The 19,889-nt window shown below is 34.9% G+C and overlaps 1 protein-coding gene across 1 annotated transcript in view; it reads right to left on the bottom strand.

Annotated features, from left to right (window-relative positions):
• Positions 1-12,996, bottom strand: part of LOC135619296 (UPF0613 protein PB24D3.06c-like) — a 41,390-nt gene extending 28,394 nt beyond the window's left edge. The window contains exons 1-3 of the mRNA XM_065121184.1: positions 12,656-12,996; positions 2,678-2,754; positions 1,507-1,612 (exon numbers count right to left, since the gene is read on the bottom strand). Of these exons, the coding sequence (XP_064977256.1) occupies positions 1,507-1,612; positions 2,678-2,754; positions 12,656-12,862 (390 nt within the window). The 5' untranslated portion in view covers positions 12,863-12,996. The remainder of the gene's footprint in view (positions 1-1,506; positions 1,613-2,677; positions 2,755-12,655) is intronic.
• Positions 12,997-19,889: the final 6,893 nt, after the last annotated feature.

Below are 19,889 nucleotides of genomic sequence, written 5' to 3' on the forward strand. Positions count from 1 at the left end.
GCTCAATATCACCCTGTATTGGACTATGCGGGATATATCGGACGGTAACAATCAAAATTTCGATTGTTACCGCTCAGCACAGCTTGGTAACAATCGATTTCAACTATTACCAATCTGCAACAGTGCTTCAACGGCCAAAATGACCGTTTGAGCTCTTTCTCATGGGTTTTTAAACTCATCTTCTCCCCTATTTCACTCTTACACTCACTTAAATTACCTTAAACTTATTTTTTCTCATATTTATACTCATGTAAACTCTACAAAGCAACGATTTATGAATTGACAATTCAAATGATTTTTCTATAAATATTTCAATATTTACAGAAGAGCAATCCGTAACGGACCGAAATACGAACCTTGCACAAGGCTATTTCTCAAAGTCCGAAAAAGATACATGATACTATTCTTACATAATTTACATTGGTTTTGCTAAACTTATACTATTACTATATTTATTTCTAACTTAAAAACCTTATCCTAACTTTTTTTTATTTTCAGGTATTTTAGAAGGATTTTATGCCTAAATTAGGTGTAGGCGTACTGCTCGATACACAGTACCGTACTGTAACGAGCTAAGCTCAAAACATCGATACGGTACGAAATTTCAATCCTTGCAAATGGCTCTACTAAACCATCTACATCTTGTTGGTCCAGAATTTTTGGCAATTAAAATTGGCATTGTTTGTGGGAATGATGTTGGCAATAGAGAGATGATGGACCAAAGAATAAAATAGACTTTGACACATGATTACTAACCATGCACTTAAAGAAATCCTACCATCAACTAGGGATTAGATTTGGCATGGTAACATGCTCAACGTCTAGAAAGCTATCATCATTGACAATACATCCATTATGATTGCAATGGCAATGGTGGAGCGAATATCAATACTGAAGATGCTTTTGGTTGGTGATTTCCCAATGTGGCCAAATACATAAATGCCCCACAAAAATTAAAAATGCAGTCAGAGATTGGCAGATAAGAAATCCCTCAAGATGAAGCAACATAAGAAGGGGAACCTTGATAGTTAGGCATCTATATGTCATTGATTATTCCAAGTGCCAACGACATGATGTTGGTGATGATCAACCCATGTGCTAATATTCGCATATAAACTTACCCTGATCATATAAACTTCTGTCAAGTTATACTTTGGACCAGATGATCCATTACAATAAGATAATTTCAATATTATGCTCTATTTTTTTATGATCATCATCTATGATGGGTGAGAGAGAACACATAAGCAACTATAACCTCATAGGCTCATACACTGTATTTTAACAAGTTTAATTTAGTTAAGTCAAGGGAATTAATAACATTTATTTTTAATGGGCTAAACTAAGTTCATGAGACATCTTAAGGAGAATGAAGCAGAAATACATGTAGTATGGAGTCAAACGAGGATCTTTTTTGTGGTTTTTATATGTTTCACATAAAAGAAACCGAATTTAACAAAAAAAAAGAATAGCAATTACACAAGTAATAAATTTAGGAAGTCATACTTGATCTAAGCTGGAAGTGCCATATCCAATATATGATGAAGACAGCAAAGGTTGCACCAGGGACCATTTTGCATTTTCCAACTCAATAGATAAAGGTTCCAAGTATCTGCAAAAATAATGGGGTTTCTTGAATTTGGCATAATACAAATAAAAGAGCACTATACAGAAACTTGTATTATCTTCTTCAACAATATAAAGAAAATAGAACTAAAAGCTTGGGGGAATTATAATTTGCCTATTATGGTTCAAATTGATTCATATTAATTCACTCCTGTTCAAGACATGGATTAAAATCTTGTTCCAATATCAATACCAGCTGGCAGCTGAACCAATATGGTACTGAATACTGATACAGAGCAGGCATACCAAACCGAAGTGGGGGTTGGTATCATCCAGACCAGAGTAGAGAGGATTCCAAGAAGACAGGGGAGGAGAAGGCAAAGCAAGAGGAAGAAGAGGAGGATGAGACAGACGAGGCAGAGGAGATAGAGGAAAAGGAGGAAAAGGAGAAAGAAAAGGTGGAGAAGGTGGCAGAGGACAAGTAAGAGGAGGCAGCAGCACTGTCACCAAGGAAATAAGGAGGCATGGCAATGAGTGTTGCATCAGTTATGATGATTCATGCCATAAGCGTTTTAGTAAATTGAATTTGTTTCTTTATTACTAAATTTTGATAAAATGATCTGCTGAGGATTGAATTTAAATTTTAGCTCTGGTTGAGACAGTTACATGATCAACGAATATACCATATGTTATGATTTGGTCATCATCTAAATCTTGAGGCAACAAGAAATAACTCCTAGCTCTGCCATAAGAGGAACAAGGGGCCACAATGCACAGGATATTAGAGAAAATGAGGGGTTAATTTGCTGAGGAAGAGAGGCCTAGAATTGCCGAACGGAAGAACCTTATGTATTGTGAATAATCAGGTCAAACTACATATTGACAAATTAATTTGCTCAATGTGAATGACACGACCAGAACTGAAGTAAAATTCAAAGTTTAAATACTATCCAACCAAATTATTCCTGTAGGTGATATTTACAAATGCAAGTATGCCAAGCATTTAGACTTGATTTTGATACCAATAGATGCATAGTACAACCAGGTACAACAATTATTAGATACAAGAAAACTCTGACAAAAAGTGCATGTTAAATTAAAAGAAACATACTCAGTTGCCAATAATCCATCTGTCAAACCACCAACAAAAATGACTTGTTGGTTGAACTCACCAGTTTTGAAAGCAACCTACAAAAATAGGAGTAAATATTATCCACTTATGGATTAAATTTTGCCACAACCCACTTATGAATTGATATTCTCCAGTTTCTAGTTGTATATTGTACATAGTATCAGATTGATAAAAAACTTAGCATTTTGCATAGGAAATTAGAACATTGAGAACATACTATTCAGCCAAATGAAAATCATCATTCTCAACTGAAGAATGCAAACATGTATCAATTCTCTAGACTAATATAATATCATGGCAGTTTAGAATCTTTAGATACTTTTGGCTTTCACCAAGCAAGCATAATCAGTCACAGATATGCACAACATTTTAAAATACAACAGCCTGTGCTTCAAAGCAAGCCGCCAGGTCCATGCTAACTGGCTCAAGGCAACAACATGCATGAAGGTGTATCGATACAAATTTTGGTATAGCATAGACCCTTGCATCAATACCATTCTGGCATGCAAGGATGTGGTCAGCATGGGACAGAACCTACCAAAGCTCAAAACCATGCTTCACAATGTGCCTAAATTCCATTTAGATAAATCCAAGACAGGTCACTTCCACCTTTGCCCAAATTTCAATTCAGAATCAAGAAGACTGCGTTGAAGGTTTGACAAAGTTATAAGATCAGATGTTCACATCGTCTCTCCAAAGTTGGTATTTAAATATTGATCAAGGAAAAGCTCATGTGAACAGCATCACAGGTAAGGATTTATGTCCTCCAAAGTTGTCGTTGGATCTTCCATTACCCACCTTGCATTAGATCTAGAATGTGGATAGCACATGCATTAGGATTCAAAGCTAAAAAAGCTACAGGCCTCAGTTTTAGGCATAACAGTCATTAATCCCCAATTTAGTGGAACCAATCTCATAAACTTAAATCTTGATACAAGTGCCATTCAAGTATTGGATTAATGCCAAGCATGTAAAGAAAAGTTGCAAATTAATGAACCAAACCTCAGATGCATTAAGTCACTTATTGAACCGAAAGTAGGCAATGTGAAATCAAAATCGTAGGTCGGCATAATGAAGGATTGAAATTTCGTACCGTACCGGAGTTTCAAGCTTTGCTCAATACGATACGGTATAGTGTACCAAGTGGTACACCTAATTTCGGCATAAAATCCTCTGAAAATACTTGAAAAAAAAAAAAAAGTTAGGATAGGGTTTTTAAGTTAGAAATAAATATAGTAATAGTATAAGTTTAGCAAAATCAATGTAAATTAGGTAAGAATTGTATCACATATCCTTTTCGAGCTTTCAGGAATAGCCTTGTGCAAGGTTCATATTTCGATCCATTACGAATTGTCCTTCTGTAAATATTGAAATATCTACAGAAAAATCATTTGAATTATTAGATTATTTTGTTATAATATAAACTTTAAAATTCAAATGAATTAAAAAATCACATATGTAGATATACTTGATTACTGATTATACCACCAAAACGAACGATGGGTCTCCATAGGTGGTGGATCGGGATCCTTGATCCTATACATCTGCATATCAATATGATATGTTTGTTGGACCCAATCCTAAAATTGATCCCACGTTATAGTGTATTGATACACCGTATGCCATTAGTGCATCAATGTGGTGATAATCATAGGTTGATCATCATAAATCATATTTGTCCGAGGCAACTCCTGAGGCATATATTGGTGAATGTCAGAGCTTCTACTTTCGCTACTGATCTGATGGTCCGTATTATACTATTGCTCGGAGAAGTATGACCAACTATCATCGTACTACTGTTGGTCGTACTACTCTTGATTAAAAAGTTCTTCCTTTTAATCCTTCCAAATTAGCCTCGATTGAATTCACAAATCATTGATTTGTAGAGTTTAGGAGAGTGCAAATGTGAGAATAAGAAAGAGAATGTAAGAAAAAATGAGTTTGAGGTAGTTGAAGAGAGTGTGAGAGTGAAATGGAATGAAATAAGGGGGAGGATGGGTTTAAAAACCCATGAGAAAGGGCTCCATTGGTCAATTTGACCATTGGAACACTGTTACAGGTCGATAACAGTCGATTTCGATCGTTACCAACTTGTGTCGGGCATGTACGATAGAAATTTCGACTGTTACTACTCGATATAGCCCCGTATCGTCCGATACGGGGTGAGATCCAACATTCTGCCCGATAGCAAGCGGTTCGCATACCGATCTGCTGGCGAACAGGTACATACCACCCGTACCGAGCGGTATTATTCGAAATTAAAAACCTTGGGCATAATATTTCTCACTCAGTATCATCTATAGTACAGATAAAATCAAGGATTAAAATATCGTATCATACCGAAATTTCGACCTTCTCTCGATACAATACGGTACTATGTACTGAGTAGTATACCGTTCGATATATATATATATATATATATATATATATATATATATATATATATATATATATATATATATATATATATATATATATACTGGACGGTCCGCGTACCGGTTTATTGTTGGACCGGTATGTACCGCCCATACCAGACGATATTATTCGAAACTGTATATCTTGGATAAAATAATGTAGGGAGAGGACAGAGAAGAATTAGAAAGTAGTGAACCTGTAAACGAAAGTAGACATCATAGGAATAGGATGTTCCAAATGTTTATCTTCCTTGCTTTTTATATTATCTTACACTATGCATGTAGGACACAGCATTACCTCACAAGCTACAAATTAAAAGTTTTCAGTTTTTGTACGAGTTAAATGATGGTAATCTAATACTATATTATCTTTGTACAATATGATTGATATCAGGGTTTTTAATTTTGTACCATACCGCCTGGTACGGGCAATATGTATCGGCCTGCCAACCTATCAACATGCAGACCACTTGCTACCGAGCGGTATCATATTTTTGGCCTCGTATCGGGCGATACGAGGTTGTATCGGGCAGTAATGACTGGAATTTCGACCGTTCCCGACCTGTACCAGGCAGTATCGATTGATTTCGACCATTACCGACTTGTAGCGAGCGGTAACGATCGATAACGATTGATAACGATCTTCAAACAGTCAATTTGACTGTTGGAGGCATTCTAAAGGGTTTTCAAAATCTTTCCTTCTTCCTCTTTCAATCCATTTCACTCTCACACTCTCTTAAACTAATTTTTACTCACAATCTCTCTTATTCTCACATTTTCACTCTCCTAAACTCAACAAAGCAATGATTTGTGGATTGAATCAAATTTAAGAGAACTAATTTAAGAGGATTAAGAGGAAAATTTTTTTAATCAAGAGATATGTATTCACTTTCTAGATTTTTATTGATTTATAAGATGATTAAGCGTATTCTATATGATGTCTGACTTAATGTCTAATATATTGTTTGATATTCTTTTGATTGTATAATAGTATTAATTAGGGAGTAATTAAGGTCTTTAATGTTGTGATTAGTGTGTTTAATATTGATTTATTTAAAATTAAATACTTAATAGGTCAAATGTTTATATTTCATGCATATTAAGTATTGGATCATATGTTTGTGATGGTATAATAGGTTTAATTAGGTTTTAATAAAGTTTTTTAATACTACGATGAGTGGTTTTAACGATAATTTAATCGAAATTTGATCGATATTGAGTCAATTCAATATCTTTAATACCTATTAAGGTGTTTGACATATTTAAAATATTCAAAGATAAATAATTAGTAGGTAATTAATTATGATAATTGTGTGATTATTATATCTAATGATGATTCCAATTGTAATTTGACCTATAATTGATCAAAATTATGTATTTACTGTTGCTTTTATGTATTTAACATATTATGGTAAAATAGGTTTAATTAAGTTTTAATAAAAAATTTTAATGCTGCGATTAGTGGTTTTAATGATGATTTAATCAAAATTTAATCGATATTGGGTCAATTCAACATCTTTAATACCTATTAGGGTATTTGACATGTTTATAGCTTATTTGATTTAAATTTGATAGAAACATGACACTAAAGGAATAGCCATATAATGATGCTTGGGCTCATGCCTAAAAGATGGATGGGAACCGTCATCATTGACAATATATTTATTATGACTACATTGGCAATGGTGTAGGAATCACTCGGGTGAGATACTCCGACTTCAAGTCACTCGGTTTGCTACCAATTTCATTATCTTAAAGTCATTACAACAAAAGAGGCAAGGCCTCAAGGCAATGATCACCTCATAGGAATGGTCTGATTCTAGGTATTCAAGATTAAGCGATCGAAAGAAAATGAAAAAGATCATTCTTTCTTCTGGATTTTGGAAGATCGTGATTGAATTCATAAAAAGTATGGAACCACTTTATGTTGTCCTCCGTAAGGTCGATATGGACAAGCGTCCATAGATGCCTTATCTTAAACATATCAAGAGAAGAGGTTAAGAAAGCATTCAAAGATGATTTTAAGACCGACTAATACCTACTGATCATTGATCGTAGGGCTGAAGTTCATATGGACCTAGATATCCATAATGTAGGTAAATTCATATTCAGTATAATTTAATTCATAATTTTTATTGTATAAAAAATTCCTATTAACAAAATTATGTCTTGCAGCGTATTATCTAAACTCGACAATTCAATTTCAATATACTTTTGGAACGCAAAATGATTTACTAACAGCACTAAGAAGTGTTATATATCGACTCTTGTCAAATACTACTGATGCAACCAATGCTATTATGGAGGGCCGATTATTCCGAGATTCAATTGGTCATTCTCTGATATTGTAGTTGTATCGTGTCATTATATTATTAATCCTAGTAAGGAAAATTACACATATTGATTATTAACTATATTTGTTATGCTAATAAAATCTTATTTATATCTTTTTGCAATCGAATAGTGTCTATAATATGGAGGGAATGCACCAAATGTAAGGAAAGTTGTCATTTGTGTACTTTCACAAACAACAACATCTAGTGGTTGCGAATGTAATTGGTCAATGTTCGTATTGATTCGCACTAAAGTCCGCAACAGACTATCGTATAGACGCTTGGAGAAACTGGTATATGTCCACTATAACATACAGCTAAGGTTGCAATGTGCCGAGCTGGAGAAAGAGCCAGAGGAACTAGAGATTAATCCTATCAACCTCTATTTCTACAACGAATATTCAGAGCCGATATTAGAGTGGGTCAAAGCGATAGAGAACCAAGAGGATCCTCTGCTTGATAAGGCAAGAGATCCTCAACGTCCTTTGTGTTTTATTACCGAGACAATAAAAGAAGAGGAAGTGTTAGGATCCCTTTATTTTATGAGCTTTGAATAATGTTTTATTGAGTTGGTCTAATTCAGTAAGAGTCGGATAGGAGTTTATTTGATATTTATTTATTAAGAGTCCAAGTCCTGGTGGACTCTGGGTAAAACTCTATAAATAGGAATGTATCTATTTCTTTTCAGCAATCAATAAAATATTATCCAGTCTTTTGACAAACCTTAGGAGATCGATCCCCTCGATGTGATCATCCCTTTTCTCCCTCTTCTTCTACGATAAAATCCTAGGGGTCTTATCATTTAGTATCAGAGCGGCGATCCTCGACATTCTCGCTATAATTTCTCACAACACCTTGCTGTAACTATTATCTAAAAAAAAAAAAGAGGTGAAAGCCAGCAGCCACACCCATCCTTCTCGCAGTGAGAAAGGGTCGCTGCTTCCCGGCTAGCGACCACCGCCGCCACTACTTCTTGGCCAACAACCAACCCCCTCGTTAATAATAATTCCATATCTACTTTAATTTTTCCTTTGAAAATTACTGACCAGTATGATAAACATGATCCATTTTTTGTATCTTTACACCTCTGTGAGAGAAAGACCTAATACTATTTGGTATTTTGATAAACCACTTTTGATAATAAGTGAGAAAATTTTAAAGCAGTGAATTAGGAATCAATCTTCCTTCTATTAAAATTGGCTATTCTAACTACCCAGCCTAAGCTCAAACTACCTTACAGCCTCATTTGATTAAAGGCCCAAGTCTAAGAGGAAGCCCTAGATAAGGAAGAGAAGGGTTAGATAATTTGCAATTGACTGTAAATTGATTTCCTAGGAAGATTGCCTTGCTCCAAATGAATAGGAGTAATCTTAGGTTAACTTAGAAACTGCGACTAAACTGCACAAACAAGAGTAGCATGTGCAAATTGAAGACACAAAGTTATTATTGGGAAAATGAGCATTGTTAATTCCACTAATAAGGCCCAGATCCCTTGACTTAGAAAGCATTCTGAAAAAGGAAATTCAATCAACATAAAGAGCAACAAGGACAAAGCATCTCCTTGCATAAGGCTTTTGTTCAAACAAAACTATTTACGAGTGTCATCGAAAGGCTTGAATATTTGTTTGAACAAAATATCTCTTAACAAAGAGAAACATTTAGACCCAAAGACCCAAGCATCTAATAGAAAGAAAACTCCGTGAGATGTATTGAAAGCCTCTTAAAGTCTAGCTTCAACAATAACCTGTTCGGCTTGTGAATGACAGAATAACATATCAATTTATCTGTGGCCTTAAAGCCATGATATTGCAAATCTTGTCCAATGAGGTTGTACTACATATATTTTAGCCTCAGAACCACAACAGATGCTCCATCTTGACGATACAGGAAGAAGCCACTATGGTCAAGATGTGGACCATGTACTTATAGCAATGACTTACATCTTTGTATTGGATGCTCAGAAAATTCCTTAACCCAAATAACACCTTCCCTAACCTTGAAATCAACCTAGAAGATGGTCAAGAAACCTAATCTAAATAGCCAAACCAAGTTGGCTTTGGGACCCATAGTATCTGGGAGGGCCCTCTAATAGATCCCAACAACCAATCAACAATTGGATATTCAATAGCACCTTTTGGTGACATGAAAATTTTCATCATCATCCTCCCAGCTATACTCATGATTTGATGACAATTATCTGGGAGGACCCTCTACTAGATCCCAACAACCAATCAACAATTGGAAATTCAGAAGCACCTTTTGGTGACATTGACATGAAAATCTTCATCATCATCTTCCCAGCTATACTCATGATTTGATGACAATTATTTGGGAGGGCCCTCTGCTAGATCCCAACAACCAAATCATTAATAGGATATTAAGTAGCACCTTTTGGTGACATGAAAATCCTCCTTATCATCTACCCGGCTATACTCATGATTTGACGACAATCAGACCCACTTGATTTGGTAATAGTGTCATTCCTAGTTGGCATAGGATAACAGGATTATCTTACCCATCTGTGAATTACTGAGCTACATCCATGTCAAGTCAGAATTAGGACTCCTATAAAATTGACCATTGGAAATGGCCTCCAAGAACTCCTAAAATTAGGAATATTATTGTATTTTAATTTATATTTTGAAAGACAATATCTGAAAATCTTTAGATTCCTTTGTCAAATTTGTGTCCAGAAGCTCTAACTTAGATGTCATATAAGTCAATTAGTTGTTTTCCCTTTTAAAGATGTAATTGCAGAGAGAGATATAGCATAGAAGAGAAGAGAGACGAGAATATAAAAATAAAAAGAAGGGCCTACGAAGTGCTGCAGATCCTAGCTGAGTTTCATGAATAAAGACCTAAATGGTGCTCATCACTAAGGACAGTGTCAAAAAAGGATTATCAAATTCAATTAGTATTCCAATATCGGGGCATGAAATCAGAAAAAAAAAATAAACATCCTATCAAAAACAATCACATAGATGAAGGCCAAGAATTTATGATTTGAAAAACCTGTCAAATTGGTACAGAATTGAGATACTAGGGTATATATCAACATGTACTGTCCTGCATTGCTTAGCAAAATAACAAAAGAAAAATGATTGATATATTGAGTGATACTGAGCTACACATTCCAAACCAGCACTTGGTTGGACTGATGATATGTATCTATCTAGTAGTATTTTAGAATTTAGACCATGATGAAGGCACATTTGTAGAGAGTAAAAATGGAAAACCATTCACTAGCCTGAAGCAAGAACCTACTTGAAAATTTTTAGTGAACAATTAAGGAGAAAATTGGGTTTAAAGTTCACGAATTTAGAAGCAATTTTAGTCTTTAGTATAAGATTGATAAAACCATAATTAAAATGTTGAAGACTACACTTGGCATGATAGAATTCCACAAATCCACTTAGAATGTCCTATTTAATGTCATTGCAGAATTCTTGAAAAAATTCCATTGACAATCCAAGAATGCCCTTGCTAGAGAAAAAAATTGAAATTGGTTGCAAAAACAGCTTCCTCGAATCTTTCAGCATGTGTGGTGTAAGTCCTGTTATGTTCCACTTTGCATATCAATTTGAAATGGAAGTTATGAAAGTCTATACAGAAAGATCTAACAAGCCCTACAGGGATAAAAAAAAATTTTAATTGCATTGCCAACAATAAACCCTTTACAGTTCCTCTCAGTCCCATTCTTGCCTTCTCTCAATTTCTTTCTTCTCTTTTCTTCTCTCTCTCAATTTATCTTTTGGAGGACACCTTCTTCACTCAAAGAAAGAAGGCCCATGATGGATGGGGAAATATCCTATCAAAGTCAAAGGAAATGGCAAGATGGTCTTCTATTACAATGATCTGGGCAACAACTCTGCACTCCTCTTTCATTTCGCCAACTTGAACCATTGGTTCTCATGCCCTTCAACTTCTTTCCACCTCAGCCCATCATCAGAAACTTCTCTAAATATTTTACTTCACGATTTTTCAATTTATCCTCAGCTTCCACAAGAAAGCTTCCTACCCAACCTTAAGGTGGTCTTCTTAAATTGGAGATTGGATATTAGGTGATCATCACGTAACATCCTGAATCTTGAGTGACATCTTTCTGGTGCCTGACTATAGATCTTAAGCCATAAGCTTTATTCTCTCGATCTCTCCTCTTAGATCATCAAGTCAGCAAGCTTGACTTCCATTTCTCTCTTGCAAACAAGTTCTGAATCGCCTTTCAGAAAACCCAAGCATCATCTACTAGTGTGTCGTGAACATTGAACCCAACTTTGGATGCTCATAAATCTCTTTCCCATTAACTAAGAATTTTGGCATATCATGTCAAGAATGGATTCAACATAAAGAAAAGAATCAAGAAAACAGAATTACGACCATCAAAGCCCCTGGGAAATGGAAAAAGACGCTTTGTTCTTTTAATGCTTACAATGAATTTAATAGGATTTTTGGATTTTGACATCACACATATACATGGCCTCCTAAGAGACCCAAAATGGCACTAAATCAAGTTAAGGAATTTAAACTCATGTTCACTCACAAAATTAATATGGAAAGATCCAACTGAATCTGTCAAAGATATAAACAACATTTACCGACATCAAAAATTCCTTGAAGACACTTGACAAAATATATTAGAATGCTAATTATATGAGGAAAATACTTGTGATCCAAGGGTCACAATAATTCAAGAGGCAAAGAAGATGAAAGACGTTTTCTTTGATGACTTAAATGGGTCTTCAGTGAACTAGTAGATTAACTTAAAGGCATACTAGGAGGAAACCTCGAATATACATACATATATATCGCCGTCAAAACTTCATCCTCTCAATAGAAAAACCCAAAGATACAGTGAAGGAGATGGATACAAGAATCAAAAGTTTGCGATGCCTACATGAAATTCAAAAGATTCCTTCCAAATAGAGTCAAACCAAAGATAATACTAATTACGGAAGATAATTTAGGTTTCGAAGGAGGAAGTGTCATGCAGGCGATTGGTTCAAAAATCGTTCAAGAAAACCTAAGTCAACACTAGCCTGCGGCCCAACCGAAAGAGGAAGTCTTCGATTCACGCATCAATAATTCAAACATCAACACCACACAGACGGGAAGATCGTTGATATGAACCAGAGTTATCTTCTAATCCACAACAAGCAAGAATGCGATAAAGGACATAAGCATATGATCCTACTTCTCAAACATTGTTGTACCTGAATAGGCTTGGGGCCGTACTTGAACAGAGTACCACGGAGCTGGTTCTTACGACTCCCCGGGCCAACCCCATCGGTGGACACGGGGATCGAGGGAGCGCCGCCGCCGGAGCTGGACTTGATCGAGCGGCCGCGGACAATGCCCGCGAACCAGGAGGAAGACGAGGCGGATGAGGAGAAAGACGGAGAGGTGACGGAGGGATCCATCGCGCCCGATCTAATCTTCCCCTCTTCGATGCTGTCACCGTTGGAGGTACATACAAGGAGAAGGGGATGATGGATGGAGGATCTAAATGCCGCTTGCTTTGCGCAGGAGAGCTCTGAACGGGCAATTATATTAATATTTTTAAAGGATTGGAAATTGCCTAATTATGACTACCTGCAGACTTTACTGAGTCGATGGAATTATCGAAGACACCATTATTCGGATCGGATCGGATCGGATCGGATAGGATCTGACGAGATATTACAATCAATATCGTGACAAATTAGAAGTTGACTGGCTCAACATCACGGCTTAAGTCTGGAGTAACTGACATGGCAGCCGCAATTTGAAGACTTAAGTGCCGGCTGATATGCGACTTGAGCCATGCATTCGAATGCGACAAGAAATATTTTCATTTTCATTTTCATTTTTATTAATTTAATTTGATCAGCCAGCAAGCAGAACTAAAATTGGAGTTCAACCGACCGAATTAAGCAATTAAAAGAAAACATCAGTTAGATCTCAATTTGCGTTTGCCGTCTTTTGCATATCCGATTAATTCGATTTAACCTCTTAGAAGTAGATAAGAATCGTCCAACACTTTTTTGATCTAATTTTTTGATTCAAACTCCTCTTTCTTCGACTCTCCCACCCACCAGTATATGTGGTGGAGTTCAATAATAAATAAAGGCAGCGTAGCAATCTGCTGACGCAATAAAAAGGGTGACGGAGGCCAAAAACGTTGGTGCTGAAAAACACACGATTCGTTGATCCAGCTTGTTATCATGACCATCAAAAGTCTCTTGGTTCGCTAGTGTTCAAAACTTGTTCCATTAAATGTAAAACCTTCATGTTTAGTTTCTACATCGAGGTGCGTCAAAATCAAATTTTTAATGACATTATGAGTACCTGATGATTGTAAAAGTTATTCACTCGACCTCAACTTTTTATGCTAATCATCATCAGACCTATTTATTCTCTCATTATGGCAAACAAAATAAAAGTACCTATTTAGAGCCAATATCCTTTTGATCTCGGTCAAACTTTTAGTTCTTTGATGTGGGATAACGGTTCTTGTTGGCAAGTGTTTTTTTTTTTTTTTTTTGACAGTTTTAATAAGATTCAAATTACTGAATTTCAAGTGTTATAAAGATCAGTGAGCCAGATTTTATTTATTTTATAATATTAAATGAATCTCAATGTTTTAGTAGGAAAAAGATAGAGAAAATTAATTCGAATGCCCCTAATATTTTATGTACTAAGGTCTACGGACACTTGGGAGAGGGTGTTCAAGTAATTTTCAGCTTGGGTTGACTAAAAAGAAACTTATTTTTTTTAAATATAATTTTCTCCGTAGGTATAAACACGGGTTACCAAACCATATAATCTTGCATTGTGTCTTCTGGTTTTTATTATCTATTTGTTGATTTTTATGATTTTACTTTTTGATAGTTAAGTCTTTTCTCTTCTCAACAAACTGCTATCAAAATCTGAAAGATTCGATGATAAAAAATTCAATAAAAATATCATTAGTTATTTTTATATATATTTTCATGAAAAAATTAATGTAAGAAATAGTTTTATCCTATGGTAAAGAAGGATGAATAATTTTCTTATTTAGTAAGACCTAATGAGAATATTATATTATAACCAAAATCGATACTAAAGAGGGGGTAAATTAGTGCTTACGTAAAAACGTCGAAGATCTGAAAACTTTGTTCGATAAAATTGAAAACTTTGTTCGATAAAATTGTATCGAAAATACATTTGAACTTAGAGAAAGTGTGAAGTACGAGCAGTCAAATCAGTGAGTAATATAAAGAAAAAGACAAAGAATAAAAGGTATACCAATTTATAATAGTTCAATCATCATGGTCTATATCAACTCTTAATTCCTTGTCCATTGAGGTTACCGGCTCCCACTATTAATCTTCTTTAAATAGATAAAAGATCAACTACCCTCTTACAACTATATTCTTCTTTTCATAGGTTTAAGAGATAATATTTATAGTTTTCTCAGTCCTCCCTTAAATAAAAATTACACTTAGAGAAGAGGAGGATTAACTTGGATCATATTCTTCTTTTCATAGTTTTCTCACTTGGATCATAAGTTTTTATTAAATTTTTTTACTTGGGTAAGTAAGAAAAATTATAATATTTGTAGGCCCCAAATGGTTTCAAAAATGGAGTTAAAAAGTATTTTATCCTGGGTTTCTAAGGTATTAACGGTACCACCGCCTAACAACCCTGCTCTAGTGGTACTACCACTAGTTTGAGTGGTATGACCATCTGATAGAACCTCGGAGACTGGGCTCTGGCAGTACCACCGCTCTGCCTGGGTGGTATCACCGCCTAACAGAATTAACTACCGACCGTACCACCACCCAAACTACTTGGGAGGCTAAGCTTCAAGTAGTTCCACTGCCGGCCCTAGTAGTGCCACCACCTAATGTGGCTCCAGGTCACTGAATAGGTAATCCATCGGGCCCAATTCAACCCTGATTCGAGCCCAATTTGCTCTTAATTGAGTTAGTATAATTATTTCTTAAATTAACTCAAATTGACACCTAACTATAATAATTAAGATTGAAACAATTATAATACAAGCAATCTTAGTTATCCGGCATGTCAATTGTTCATCTGAACTTCTGGTGAACTTCCGATGAACCCTTGACAAACTCCCGATGAGCTTCTGGTGCATCGTCTAAACCTTTGGTGTAATGCTCGATCCATCCGTTCTTGGCATATTGTTTGATTCTTTTGGCCTGATGCCCGATATTTGACTCTAGCCTAACATCTAATTCTTTAATTGTTTTGTCTTTCCATGATCATAGATAGTCATAAATACATGGATTAAATTATAAATCAATTGATTTCATTATCAAAATTCAAGATGTTAGGATCTAAGAGTGGCACTAAGGGGGGGGGGGGGTGAATTAGTACAAGAAAAAAAAAAGCGTTGATTCCGAAAAATATTTATTTTGATTCAATCTGTTTCGAAAAGAAACTAAACTTGAAAGCTTTTGTAAGAGTGCAAAGAGAAGGTTAAGGAAGTTTGTAGTAATGTAAATTGTACAAATAGAAAAGAAAACTATAATTTAGAGTGGTTCGGTCATTGTGACCTATATCCACTTCTCATTCCTCCTCCATCGAGGTCATCGGTATCCACTAATGGTCTTCCTTCAATAGGCGAAGACCAACCACCTCTTTATAGTGCTTTCTCTTTTTCTCGGGTTTAGGAGATAACCCTTACAAGTCTCACACCTCTCTTGAATGATCTCAACACTTAGAAAGGGAGGAGGAGTATACTAGCACTTTTATAACACATTAACACTTCAAAGACTCAAGATTATGCCAATACTTTCATGCCCTTTCATGCAGAAAAGGGTGGGATATTTATAGACCCAAATGGCTTCAAAATTGGAGCCAAAAAGTGTCTCATCCTAATTTTCTATGGTACTAGTGGTACCATCACCATTATTGGGTGGTACCACCGCTTGACACCTAACACTAGGTGATACCACTGCCTGATAAAGCTCTGAGACTGAGCTCTGGCAGTACCATCGCCTGACAGGGGCGGTACCACTATTGGTAGCATTAATTGTCGGTGGTACCACCGCCCAAAACACTTGGGAGACTGGGTCTGCCAAGCTCTGACACCGTCGGCCGTGATTTCAAGTGCTGAATGGGCTATTCAATCCAGCCCAATTCAGCCATGTTAAGGGCCCAATTGGCCCCTGATTGAGTTAGTGAGATTATCTTCTGATCCTTACTCAACTAATATCTTAACTACGATTAAGGCAAGCAATTAGTCTAGTATGTCAATTTTTCTTTCAGCGAACCTCCAACGAACTTCTAGGCAAAACTTCCGACAAGCTTTCGGCAAACTCGACGAACTCTCGATGATCTTCCGACGAACGCTTGGTAATCTTTCGATGAGCTCCGGCGAACTTCCGATGAACTCTCAGCGAGCTCCCGACAGACTTCTGGTACATCATTAGAATCTTCAACTCTGGCCTATCATCTGCTTTATGCCTTACTGCTATCGTAGTTAATCATGCACACTTATCTCAATACATAGATTATGTCAAATAATTCACCAATTTATTGTATTATCAAAATATGAGATTTAACAATCTTCCTGTTTTTTATGATGACAACCAATTGGTAGAGTTAACTTTAACTCCCCCTATCTATATGTCATATTTTTAGAAAAGATATTTTTGAATTCAAGACTTTTGAATTCAAGCATCAAACTGATAAGTTATTATTCAATCATACACAACATGATACTTTTCATGATTCGATTCAAAATATGATACCATGTATCCATTTTCAAATTTTGAAAGATGATACAAATAACAATTCATCATGGTATCAATTATAAATAGCAAATTAAGCTCATGATACCTCATCATAACAATTTGATACGAAATCTGATACTAGGAATGAAACATTTAAAAGTAATCATGCCACATAAATAATTATGCCACATTACGGTATATTTCAAGTAAACATTTGATATTTTTCAAGTATTTTTATTTGACAATTCCAATCATATTTCAAGCATTTATGATAAGATACAAGCATATTTACGATAAGATACATTGCATATATTTATAATGCCATTGCCATATTTTGGTATCATTTCCCTCCTTTGTCATCAATAAAAAGGAGAATAATTCAACAATGCAAGTGTGGTAAAAATTCAAGCAAGTTTTATACTAATTTATCTAATCGATATTGCATCGTTGCATGGTAATATTCAAAAGTTCTTAACATCAAAAGTTATCAACATTAAAGTGATCACAACAACATTAAAAGTTATCAACATTAAAGAGATAGATTCTCTCCCTTGTCATCAAAACTTTGCATGAAGAAGAGGAAGGAAGGTAAGGAGGGAATCCAATCGAATTTGTGAAATGATTTGATTCAAAATATCATGTGAAATCATATCGTCATTCTTGCAAGTAATCATCACACACTAATATTCATTTTTCAAGGATTAAGATATTCATCGAAATTCATAAAATTCATCTTTCATGAGAAGAATAAAAAAGAATTCATGGGAGAGGAGTATCACATGAAAAAAGAAATTCATGAATAGAACTTCATAATTCATAACCGTTTCTCATTAAAAATTTACAAGAGTTAAACCCGTGAAAGATGTATTTGTCAATGAAATCCATGAAGTGATTAAGTGTATCAAAAATCATTAAGCAATGAAGCAAGGGTATGAAGTAAACTTGATACCAAAGAAGATAAAAACAAAATAGATTCATGAAAGCCTCATTCATGAAATACATTAAGAGAAGGATAGTCCAGAAAAGAAATACAACAAATTCATGCATTTAGACAATTTAACATTCCTAACTACCTTCTAATTAAATCAAATTGTTCTTCATTTATAGGTTTTGTAAAGATATCGGCCAATTGATGTTTTATATCAATAAATTCTAAAATTACATCATGATTATTAACATAATCTCATATAAAGTGATGTTTAATGTCAATAGTTCTAGAGTTATGAATAGGATTTTTTGTTAAACATATTGCACTTGTGTTATCACACTTTTTAGGTATATTCTTCAGGTGAATTTCATAATCCTCTAAAGTGTTTTTCATCCATATAACTTGAGTACAGCATGCACCTGCTGCAATATACTCAACTTCGATTATGGATAATGCAATCGAGTTTTGTTTCTTTGAAGACCAAGAGACAAGTGCGTGTCCTAAAAATTGATATATTTCGGATGTGTTTTTTCTATCTATTTGGTAGCTAGCAAAATTAGCATCGGCATAACCAAGCAATTCAAAATTTTTAGATTTTGGATACTATAATCCTAGTTTAGGAGTTCCTTTTAGGTATCTAAAAATCTTTTTTACAGCTTTTAAATGAGATTGCTTGGGGTTAGATTGAAACCTAGTATAAAGTTCTACGTTAAACATAATGTCTGGTCTAGTTGCGGTGAGGTATAGTAAACTATCTATCATACCCCTATAAGTTTTTTTATCAAAGCTTTCTCCACCTTCGTCAATATCTAACTTAGTGGAGGTACTCATAGGAGTATTGATAGTCGTTGAACTATCCATATTAAATTATTTTAGCAAGTCTAATATATATTTTGTTTGACTTATAAAAATATCATCATTAAGTTATTTGATTTGCAAGCCTAAAAAGAAAGTTAATTCACCTATTAAACTCATTTCAAACTCTTGGTTCATACTTTTGGCAAATGATTCACATAAAGATTCATTCATGGAATCGAAATTAATATTATCAACATAAATTTAAACAATAAAAAATTATTTTTAAAATATTTAATAAATAATATGATATCAACCTTGCCTTTAGAAAAATTATTTTGGATAAGAAATGAGCTAAGTCTCTCAAACTAAGCCCTTGGGGCTTGCTTCAATCCATAGAGAGTTTTAGTCAATTTAAATATATGATTAGGAAAATTATTATTCTCAAATCTGGGAGGTTGTTTAACATAAACTTCTTCGGAAATAAAGCCATTAAGAAAAACATTTTTAACATCCATTTGAAGCAACTTAAAATTATTACTACTAACATAGGTAATGAGCATCCTTATGACTTCTAATCGTTCCACAAGAGCGAAGGTTTTTTTATAATCGATACATTTTTCTTGGTTGAAACCCTTGGCCACTAATCGAGCCTTATTTCTAACCATAATACAAAATTCATCTTGCTTGTTTCTAAAGACCCATTTAGTACTAATAACTAAATGGTCATTTGGCCTTGGAACAAGCATCTACATCTTATTTCTCTCAAATTGATTCAACTCTTCTTGCATTGCGATAACCCATGAATCATCTTTCAAGGCCTCGTCAATGCATTTAGGTTCAATTTGGGAGAGAAAAGCGGCATTGGCATAAAAATTCTTAAGAGAAGAATGAGTTTGAGCCTCTTTAGATGTATCTCCTATGATTAGCTCCTTAGGATGAGCATCTATATACTTCCATTACTTGGGTAAGGATGTTTCGGAAGAAGATGCATCCAAGTTG

Source organism: Musa acuminata, chromosome BXJ2-8, assembly GCF_036884655.1.
Source record: "Musa acuminata AAA Group cultivar baxijiao chromosome BXJ2-8, Cavendish_Baxijiao_AAA, whole genome shotgun sequence".
Taxonomy (NCBI): domain Eukaryota; kingdom Viridiplantae; phylum Streptophyta; class Magnoliopsida; order Zingiberales; family Musaceae; genus Musa; species Musa acuminata.